The sequence below is a fragment of the Armigeres subalbatus genome, chromosome 3 (genome assembly GCF_024139115.2).
Source record: "Armigeres subalbatus isolate Guangzhou_Male chromosome 3, GZ_Asu_2, whole genome shotgun sequence".
NCBI classification, from domain to species: domain Eukaryota; kingdom Metazoa; phylum Arthropoda; class Insecta; order Diptera; family Culicidae; genus Armigeres; species Armigeres subalbatus.
The window spans coordinates 374,528,052-374,538,074 of NC_085141.1; the positions used below are offsets into that span (position 1 = coordinate 374,528,052).

The 10,023-nt window shown below is 43.9% G+C and overlaps 2 protein-coding genes across 2 annotated transcripts; both read left to right on the forward strand.

Annotated features, from left to right (window-relative positions):
* The first annotated feature begins 20 nt into the window (after positions 1–20).
* LOC134226531 (uncharacterized) lies at positions 21–1,868 on the forward strand. The gene is made up of 3 exons (XM_062707362.1): positions 21–270; positions 705–740; positions 1,079–1,868. The coding sequence occupies exons 1-3, from the start codon at positions 138–140 to the stop codon at positions 1,771–1,773; spliced, it is 864 nt and encodes a 287-aa protein (XP_062563346.1). The 5' UTR covers positions 21–137; the 3' UTR covers positions 1,774–1,868.
* A 7,237-nt stretch (positions 1,869–9,105) lies between these two features.
* Positions 9,106–9,774, forward strand: LOC134222895 (uncharacterized protein K02A2.6-like). The gene has a single exon (XM_062702039.1). The coding sequence runs from the start codon at positions 9,106–9,108 to the stop codon at positions 9,772–9,774; it is 669 nt and encodes a 222-aa protein (XP_062558023.1).
* The last annotated feature ends 249 nt before the right edge of the window (positions 9,775–10,023 follow it).

A 10,023-nucleotide genomic window follows, 5' to 3' on the forward strand; every position in this document is an offset into this window, starting at 1 on the left:
TACCGTACAGTGTCAGTCGTCTATCAGTGCTTGGACGCAGGTCATTCCGTTCCGACATCTTTTTTCTTGCCTCAACAGTGACAAATTTGCTTGTTTTATAGGTAGTTCAGGTTGCAACGTATTCGGTCCGGGACGGCATGATGTCGAAGATGCTTCTCCAGAACGCGGATATAAGCAAAGATGAGCAGCTTATCGCACTGGTCGAGAAGCATCCGGTCCTGTACACTCAGTCCCATCCGAAGTACATGGATACCAAGTATAAGCTGAAGATTTGGAACCAGGGTTGTAAATTTTCGGCAGCACTGGATGAAGGTGATGTTTTTTTATATCATGTTTTTATTTTCTTCCTGCTTTGAAATCAACCTCACATTCCCGGAGAGGCAGAAAAGTAAACAACAGAACTCACATCACCCACTGCGCCGCGAAGATGAAATCTACCACAGCAAAATGTACACATTCACCCAGCAAATTGAAAAATTCACCACGCGTTTAAATGGGCCACTCACAGTCATACGGTAAGGAGCGAACTGAGCAGCATGTCAGAGTGACTTGTGAGTGGCTGAATGCGAAATTGAAAGGTCGGTGTTGGAAATGATTTTTCGGCTGCACCCAGTCGCACTCACCACGGCGGCGAAGAAGGCGACTGCAGATTATACTGAGATCCATGTTTTTCACTGCATTGACTGTGAAATATTTCTACCCTGTTTGGAACACCATTGGAGCGTTCATGGAGGAGGAAAGTAAGTACATAGTAAGAAAATTGAATTAGTGTTTAGATATTCAAATCACAGACAATTCATGTTTAGATACACAAATCGGCACGTCTATATAGAAGCTTAGATTAGAGAAGAGGTAGTTTTGTAGCTAGAGCTCGATATTCGTCGCTTTTAAGCGAAGTTCTTTCATTTCCCACCAAACATTGTTTCCCAGGTCTTATTCCACCTCTTCGACCTTAATAACTCATTATGTCTTCTCCTGTAAATTTTTGGAATATTTGAAAATTGTACAGAACAGCTTACACTAGTAAAGCACATTCCGCGAATCTAATTTCAAACAATTATCCGATGCTTAATTTCAGCATTGGCCTGCAAAGCACGCTGGTACAACATTCGCGATAATTACCGGAAAACGCTGAGGACTAGCTACACCCGAAGTGGCAACAGAAGATCCAAGCAGTACAAATACGCCTCGAATCTGAGCTTTCTCGACAGTTATGCCGAGGAGGTCAAACGTGCACACACTACCGTCAATATGGACGACCTGGACACTCGATCATCGTCACCTTCACCGACACCACCAGATGAACCCCCGATAGAAGCACCCACTGCGGGCTCAGAACACGAGGATTATATAGATGACATCGTCATGAAGAACGAAATCAACGAGGTGGAAATGGCAAAGGACCCACTCAAATCTTCTACCTTCGACACAACAGCCGAAACGGCCGGAATTCAACCGACCATCCGAACGGTTCAACGACCCTCGCTAAAACGGGGGGATATCGTTGAAATTGCGCCATTGTCAGGCTTCGCAACTGGCAGCGAAAGCTCGGATCGAATACTGGAAATGCTGGTGAAAAAAGTGGTCGCCACGGATTCTCCCGATCCGGTGGATGCGTTTCTGGCGGGGTTAGCGCCGACCATGAAGAGTCTGCATCCCTACTATCGGAACTTGGTCAAAACGGAAATCTTCGCCGTTGTTCAAAAGTACGAGCTCAAGATGTTGACCGAACCGCTGCCGTTGATCTTCTCGAACCAACCGTCGGAAGCGTGAAAAGATGTTTCTGTTTAGGGTAGACGATGACTGAGATTTTACTTTTATGTATTTGTACTTCAATAAAGCATTTTCATTTACTTTTTCAATCTGTACATCAGTATGTGCGTGGTAATTCTTCGGGAATTCTGAGCAATGCGACAATTCGACGTTTATTGAAGAACATTAACGAAGTCGAACAAGTTCAGTCGGAGTATTTGAAATTCCCAAAAATTTATATCACCTTCTTATATGAACATCCAAACTGTACTAGTTTTTTTTGTTGTTGGTAAATTGGCATGTGTTTCCAGCCCTGTCCGAGGTACAACCACTTTTTTCGAGTACGGTGAACGCCACGATGCGACTGTTGTTACAACAAGCAACACTAACCAGAGACCGGCGGAGTGAAAATCTGTCGAAATGGCAACGTATGAAAATGCATGAAATCGTGAAAATGATACTGGCAGCACTTGAACTTTTTGCTTGCTTCTTATGGATGCAAAAAGTAAACAAGTCGAAATGGAACCGCTTTTGATGGTTCGATTGGAAACAAGATGGCGTCTTCGCCGATCTCTTATTCTAGTATTTCTAGTTACAACAACAATATTTAGCGCACATCGAAGTAGGCGTTTTCAGTTGGCACCAGGGTTGCCATTATGCCAGATATATCTGGCAGTGCCAGACTTTTTGATACCAAAAAGAGAAAAAGAGAAACCTGTCCACAATGCCAGACTTTTTAAATTTCAGACAGATTTTTGTGACAAGAATCGGTAGTATATGAGTCGCAGTAAATCATTTAATACAAGTGTGCTGTTCGGGAAGCTACAGCGAAAACAGTTCTACAAAGTACATTGACAAGTCAAAAATGACCGCAACTTCAACTCGCTTCCAAAAACTCAATTTTAAATTATTTTCAATATTTTATAACTAAAGAGAAGGTGTGAAGATTCCGCGGATGTTGTTCCGGACTGCAGTTTAACCATGCTTATTCCCAGAGATCGGTTTAAAAAAAAAACAAACAATAAAAGGGCCAATTTCAGGCGTAATTTCTAACGTTTCTCGTTCTGAAAATGCTTACATCGTTCTGTAATAATAATCCCAATAATTTGTAGACATAGTCTATTTTCATGGCTTACCACATTTGGTTATTCAACAATGGGGTGTCCTTCTGGACGATCCGAAACATCATTAAACTTATTTTGATAGACCTGAGTGGCCACCGGAAGTCCTTCGAGATATTCATAGCATCCGTAAAAGTAGACAAAAAAACTCATCCGTCTCTGAATAACGAATGATTGATGTGGCCCATTCTCATGGATCTGAGTGGAGATGATGATGAAGATCCAGAACCTCCGTAAAAATGGTAAATTCTTGAAATTCATCTTAGAGAAGCACAATTTTGTTGAAATCATTTCATTACAAGCAACAAATGATTGTCTTTACCCCTTGGCATAGATTTGTATCGCTCCGGAAGATCAAAATCCTCTGTTATGGACGATTCATAAAAAATATGAGGGCTCTAATTTTGTTGTTGCAAAAACTTAATTATTAACTATGTTTATCAAAACTATTTTTAGAATATCTGTGGGCTCACCATTTTTAATCTGAATATTTTTCAATTCGAGCACATTTAATAATCAAATAAATTGAAAATTCTTTCAACGTCATTTAGAGTTACTTAGAAATTCAAATTTCAAACGAACCCTGATTCGAATTAAGTCAAGTAACTGGACTAGACTTAAGTTACTCCAATAATTATTTATATTTTATTTATGATTTTAAAAAACATTCAGAGCTTAGATTTCATTCAATTCAATCTGAATTTCCTGAAATATTTGAAATGTTAAAAACTTCAATAATAACGGATATAAAATTGTTTCGAGGAATATATTAGGCGGAAGCAGAACTTCTTTTAGAAGAATATTTTTTAATAAACACAGAGCAAAAGCAAACATATGGTCAAACAGTGAAATTTTTTATATGTGTGAACATATTTAGATCTTATTTTTAGTTAGAATCACTCAATTTAAAAAACAATATAAAGACACATTTCTTCGCCAGATTTTGCCAGATTTTTAGAATGCATCATGCCAGACTTTTTTAAAAAAGTAGTGGCAACCCTGGTTGGCACGCAGACACCATTCTATAGTCGAATGCGTTTTTCACTTTCTCCGTCACATTTGCAGTCTATTGAAAATGAGATGAGTGGCTTACAAAAATACACGCTTGTTATAGATTTAAGGGTCGATGTCCACGTAGCGGTTTTCCAAGATGCGTCCACACAAGGTACCCACCCAGTATCAAATAAAGTAATGCACACGTAATACGGGTGCACGATCTACCTTCGTCGGTAAGTCACTTTACCACTATTGAAGACGAAAATAAAATTGTGACATACGCCGTCATTCGCCGCGACCGAGAGTAATGCTGCATTTAGACAGTTCAAGTGAATTGAGCAAGTCGCTCGAATTGAACGCGAATTGAACATGTAAACACCGTCATTCAATTCACTTGAACGAAAAGTCAATGGAAAGTCAATTGAACTGCAAATACCGTCAACAATCGGAGCAAACGAATCTACTGCCGAAGAACGAAGACAAGGAAGACCTATGGACCGACGTAAACGACAATATATATATCAAGTCACCGGGCCGCAAGAGGGTACCAGCCGAGACTGCCGAGTCAGTAGGACAAAGCGGATGTCGAACGCATCTCGATCCGCAAAGAAAGCTAAGGACAGTGGTGGGGCCTTGTCGGTGAAAACTGATAAGGGTAGATACGCCGAAGTCCTTAAATCGATGCGGGCGGCCCAAAAGGTTTCGGCGCTGTGTCTGAACGTGCGGACCGCCAGACGCACCAAGACCGGTGAGATGATCTTTGTTCTGAAACGCGGAGCGCAAGCTAGTGGGACGGACTACAGCAAGCTGGCCCAAAAGGTCTTGGGTGAAGGCGCCGAGGTGAGGTCGTTGAGGGCGGAAGTGATCCTCCAGTGCAAGAAACGAGCGAAGTTACGAACGCGGACGACGTCGTCTCTGCCGTCAAAGACCAGTGTGGTACCGAGGTCGTGAAGACTTCTGTTCGCCTAAGAGGCGGTCCACCGTATGCGGAAGCCAAAAAGGTAATGGAGCGAGGGAAGTTGAAGTTGCCCAGTAAGCAAACTCCAGTCGCCTTCAGTGGACAGGTGGTATCGGTGCTTAGAGCCGGGGCACAAGTTCTACAACTGTAAGGGCCTAGACCGTAGCAACCTGTGTTGTCGTTGTGGAGAGTGTTGAGCGGACACCCCTATTCGCAACCAGCACTCAGCCGGTGGCTCATCATCTGACAGCCGTCAGATTGACAGACGTCGTCCGCGCCGAGCCAATGCGGAGAAATGTGATCACCTCGAATAGAATCGCAACTTGCTCGTCTTTAATCAAAGTCCACACGTCTGTCTTCTTTTAATGAAGTTTTAATTCGTTAGTTGTAAATATGATCGCGAGTTTTATTATTGCAACAGTTTGGCGACGAGGAAACCCGGTCGGTTCGCGGAATATCGTGTAAACAGTGTTTCGTCGACGAGAAACAGCTTCCTACAGTCTGTCGAAAATTGAGGTTAGCTGCAATGGCACAAGATGGAGCATCAAATTGGGGAGCAAACGAAGCGGAAGCCATCACATTCCTGCAGGCCCTGACTCAGATTCTAACTCAACAACAGAGACTGATCACCCAATTGTCACAGCAAGTGTCGGCAACGCAACTTTGTTTGAAGGAGCTTTCTCGTGAAGCCATCGCTCTAGATTCTTTGGCCAGTAACCTCACTGAGTTCCGATACGCCCCAGAAGAGGGATGCACGTTCGATTATTGGTACTCCCGGTACTCGGAACTATTTGATAAGGATGTCAAAAAATTGGACGACTCTGGCGAAAGTTCGACTCCTAATGAGGAAACTGAACCCAGCGGGGCACGAGCGATACACAAGCTTCATCCTTCCAAAGCAACCCAAGGAATTCACTTTCATCGAAACCATCGCAAAATTGAAATCGCTTTTTGGATCAGCTGTATCTATTTTTCATCGGCGGTATCAGTGCTTGCAAACTGTGAAAGATGATACGGAGGACATCGTAGCGTATTCGTGTAAAGTGAATCGTGCATGTGTGGACTTTAAACTTGCTGATCTGTCTGAGGAGCAGTTCAAATCCCTTATTTTTGTTTGTGGTCTCAAGTCGTCGAAGGATTCCGATATCCGGATGCGGCTAATAACGAAGCTCAATGAATCATCGGATATCACTTTAGCGAAAATTGTGGAGGACTGCAAAAGCCTAGTGAACTTGAAGAACGACAACGTGCTGGTGGAAAAAACATCTCCGTCAGGTGTGCATGCGGTAAAGCAGAACAAATTTTCCAAGTCAAAGTTTCAATCATCCGTTGCTGGAACCAGCAGCAGTGCAAATCAGCCGCGTTCTCCATGCTGGTCGTGTGGAGGAATGCACTTTTCCAAGGATTGCCACTTTCGGGAACACGTATGTCGTGAGTGTGGGAAGAAAGGACACAAGGAAAGGGTACTGTGTTTGCTTCACCGGCAAATCAACAGACGGTAAGAAGAAAACCTTTATACGGAACCAAAAATCAACCAAGGTCGTCTCCGTAAACACCGTCAGTCGTGAACGCAAGCATGCAGAAGTGCGAATCGGTAATGTTCCAGTTTGTCTTCAAATTGATTCGGCATCGGACATCAGCATCATTGCCGATGAAATGTGGAAACGAATCGGTAAACCGGAGGTTACTTCGCCTTCGTGTCAAGCAGTGACAACATCAGGAGAGCCGCTTAATATTGCGTCCGAATTTTGGTGTGACATGACGATAAACAGTGTCTCCAAAAGAGGTTTGTGTCGTGTTATGGTGCCAGCAAGGGCCTCATACGCCTGTCACTGGCGAACAAAGCTCGTGTACTCTGCATCGAAGCTTAGAACCGGTGTTAGGGCGCAATCGTTAATGCGAACATTTTTATATTCGGTTAATTACTGCAAAAAAAATCTTTTTCGAGTCCCTATAATCAAGCAGGTATCTCAAGCATACCACATCGTTATATTGCTGCATGATTGTGTGTTTAATTTTGATAAAATATTGAAAACAAAAGTGTGCATAAAAATTGCCTCGCCATAGCAAAAAGGTGGTAGAGAATTAACACTGTTGTTTACAGTTTAGAACCAAATCCAGATGTCGCACATGTTGGGGTAGGGATTCAGTGCTCCGCCTTCTCCCCCTGGGTGCCAGAAATCAAGCTATCGGTTTTGGGTTCCGATTGGATGGATAAGTTCGGTCTATACGATGTGCCTATCAACTCGTTTTGCAATCAAGTTTGTAATCGATCCCAGTCATTCATGGCATCGATGCAGGCACAGTTCCCGAATGTTTTCACCAATAAGATGGGGTTATGCAGCAAAACGAAAGTCAAGCTCCAACTTCGAGGAAATCCCCGGCCTGTATTCAGACCAAAACGTCCCGTCTCTTACAGCATGGAAGGCGCAGTTGAAGAAGAAATTCAGCGTCTCCACAATCTGGGGGTCTTGAAGCCAGTAGATTTGTCAGACTGGGCTGCACCTATAGTGGTTATACGGAAGCCGAACGGGAAAATTCGCATTTGTGCGAATTTCTCAACGGGGTTAAACGATGTTCTCGAAGCTAATCAATACCCCCTCCCGTTACCTGAGGATTTTTTTTTCAAAGATGTCAGGGTGTCGATACTTCAGCCACATAGACCTTTCCGATGCCTATCTCCAGGTGGAAGTGGATGAAGGCAGTCACCAGCTTCTAACCATAAACACCCACAAAGGACTGTACCTATTTACGCGATTATCACCTGGCATCAAGTCAGCCCCAGGGGCATTCCAGCAAGTGGTGGATGCAATGTTCGCAGGACTCGAATTCACCAGTGGTTATCTCGATGACGTCATTGTAGGAGGCAGAACGGAAGAGGAACATAAGCAGAATCTCGAACGGGTCCTTAGCCGTCTGCAAGAATACGGTTTTACGGTGAGGATTGAAAAATGCAGCTTCAGCATGGAGCAAGTCAATTACCTGGGACAAATTATGGATGGTGATGGTATTCGACCGGACCCGAACAAAGTTGTAGCCATTGTCAACATGCCACCACCACATGACCTTCCATCATTAAGATCCTTTTTAGGTGCCGTAAACTATTATGCCAAGTACGTCCCCGAAATGCGGAAGTTGCGGTACCCTGTGGATAAGCTACTGAAAGCTGGAGTCAAATGGGAATGGAATGCAGCCTGTCAAAACTCGTTTGATCGATTCAAGGAGTTATTGATGTCACCGTTAGTATTAACACACTACAATCCACGACTGGATATAGTGGTGTCAGCAGATGCGTCTTCTATTGGAATCGGTGCTAGGATCGCACACAGGTTCCCAGACGGAACTATAAAAGCAATCAGTCATGTATCCAGAAGCCTTACACCAGCCGAGGAAAACTACAGCCAGATAGAAAAGGAAGGATTAGCCTTGATATTCGGAGTCACGCGTTTCCATCGAATGCTGTTCGGCAGACACTTCACTTTGGAAACCGATCATAAGCCATTGTTGGCGATATTCGGGTCTAAAAAGGGCATACCCGTTTATACCGCTAACAGGTTACAACGCTGGGCGTTAACACTTCTATACAATTTCGACATTCAATATGTATCCACGGAGAGCTTTGGTTATGCTGATTTATTGCCGAGACTAATAAACAATCACATTCGTCCTGAAGAAGACCATGTAATAGCGGCAATCGAACTGGAACAAATTTTTCAGGATGCTGTTAATCAATCGCTGGAGTTCCGACCGCTGACGTACAAATCGATCCAGTCAGAAACTAGAGCAGACCCGATCCTCCAAGAAGTTGTTCAACATGTTCAGCAAGGATGGCCTGCCAACAAAAGTGACGTTGCCGAATCTTGTCAGCAGTTCTACCTTCGTAGAGATGGATTATCAGTCCTATCTACCTGTCTGCCATATGGCGATCGATTGGTCATTCCGTCGAACCTCCAGACCAAAGTTCCCCAGATGCTGCACACCGGTCCCCCCCGCGTTCAAAGGCTCAGAGCAGTTGCTAGAAGTTAAGTATACTGGCCCGGAATCGACGACAGTATAGCCCAGCTAGTGCGTTCTTGCAATGAGTGTGCGTTGGCTGCCAAAACCAACAACAGAGTCAAGCTGGAATCCTGGCCAGTACCCGAAAAACCCTGGCAACGACTACATATGGACTACGCCGGACCAGTCAATGATTGGTACTACCTTGTTTTAGTCGATGCATACACAAAGTGGCCAGAAGTAATACCTACCCGTCGAATTACTACGTCTGCAACTCTAGAAATGCTGCAAGGCATCTTCGCCCGTTTCGGAATGCCAGAAACGATAGTCAGCGACAACGGTCGCCAATTCGTCAGTGAGCAGTTCGAACTCTTCTGTGACAGCAACGGTATACTTCATCTCAAGACACCACCATTCCATCCGCAATCCAACGGGCTTGCGGAAAGGTTCGTTGACACTTTCAAACGAACCCTCAAGAAAATTACGGCGGGGGGAGAGAGCCTTAGTGAAGCAATTAACACTTTCCTATTGTGCTACCGTTCTACCCCCAACCGAAGCGCTCCAGAAGGAAAGTCCCCCGCGGAGTTACTACTTGGTAGAAACCTTCGCACATCATTAGATTTGTTGAGACCACCAACTGCATACCACAAAATTGAGAACAACAAGCAAGATAGTCAATACAATCGCAAACATGGAGCCAAGATCATCAACTACTGTCCTAAAGATTTGGTTTGGGCGAAAGTCTACAAAAATAATCGTTGGAAGTGGGAAGCTGGCCAGGTTCTCGAACGTGTAGAAAGTATCGTTTACAACGTTTGGTTGCAAGGGAAAATCATACTTATTCGTTCGCACTGTAATCGATTACGAAGTAGGTCGGAGTTCGATGAAGTTCATACTGAAGAAGAACAGAAGACATCTTTAATTCCATTGGATATACTGCTTGATTCGTGAGGTCTGAATTAACGTTCTACACAACCAATCGAACCACTGTTAGATCTTGATTCAAACAGTATTTTGGAAGAACCTGTACAGCAGCCGAGAAGTTCAAACAGTAATCGTCAACGAAGACCTCAACGCCTTCCAAAAATAGCTGAAGAACATCAAATTCAACCTCGCCACTCTTCACGAAAACGAAAGGTGCCAGTGAGGTATGATCCTTACAATCTTTACTAAAAAGGGGGAGGTGTTGAGAGGACACCC

Coding starts and splice junctions, on each gene's coding strand:
- LOC134226531 (XM_062707362.1), top strand. CDS start 138: ATGATGTCGAAGATGCTTCTCCAGAACGCGGATATAAGCAAAGATGAG. Junction 271..704: donor TACCAAGTATAAGCTGAAGA/TTTGGAACCAGG, acceptor ATTTCTACCCTG/TTTGGAACACCATTGGAGCG. Junction 741..1,078: donor AGCGTTCATGGAGGAGGAAA/GTAAGTACATAG, acceptor GCTTAATTTCAG/CATTGGCCTGCAAAGCACGC.
- LOC134222895 (XM_062702039.1), top strand. CDS start 9,106: ATGCTGCAAGGCATCTTCGCCCGTTTCGGAATGCCAGAAACGATAGTC.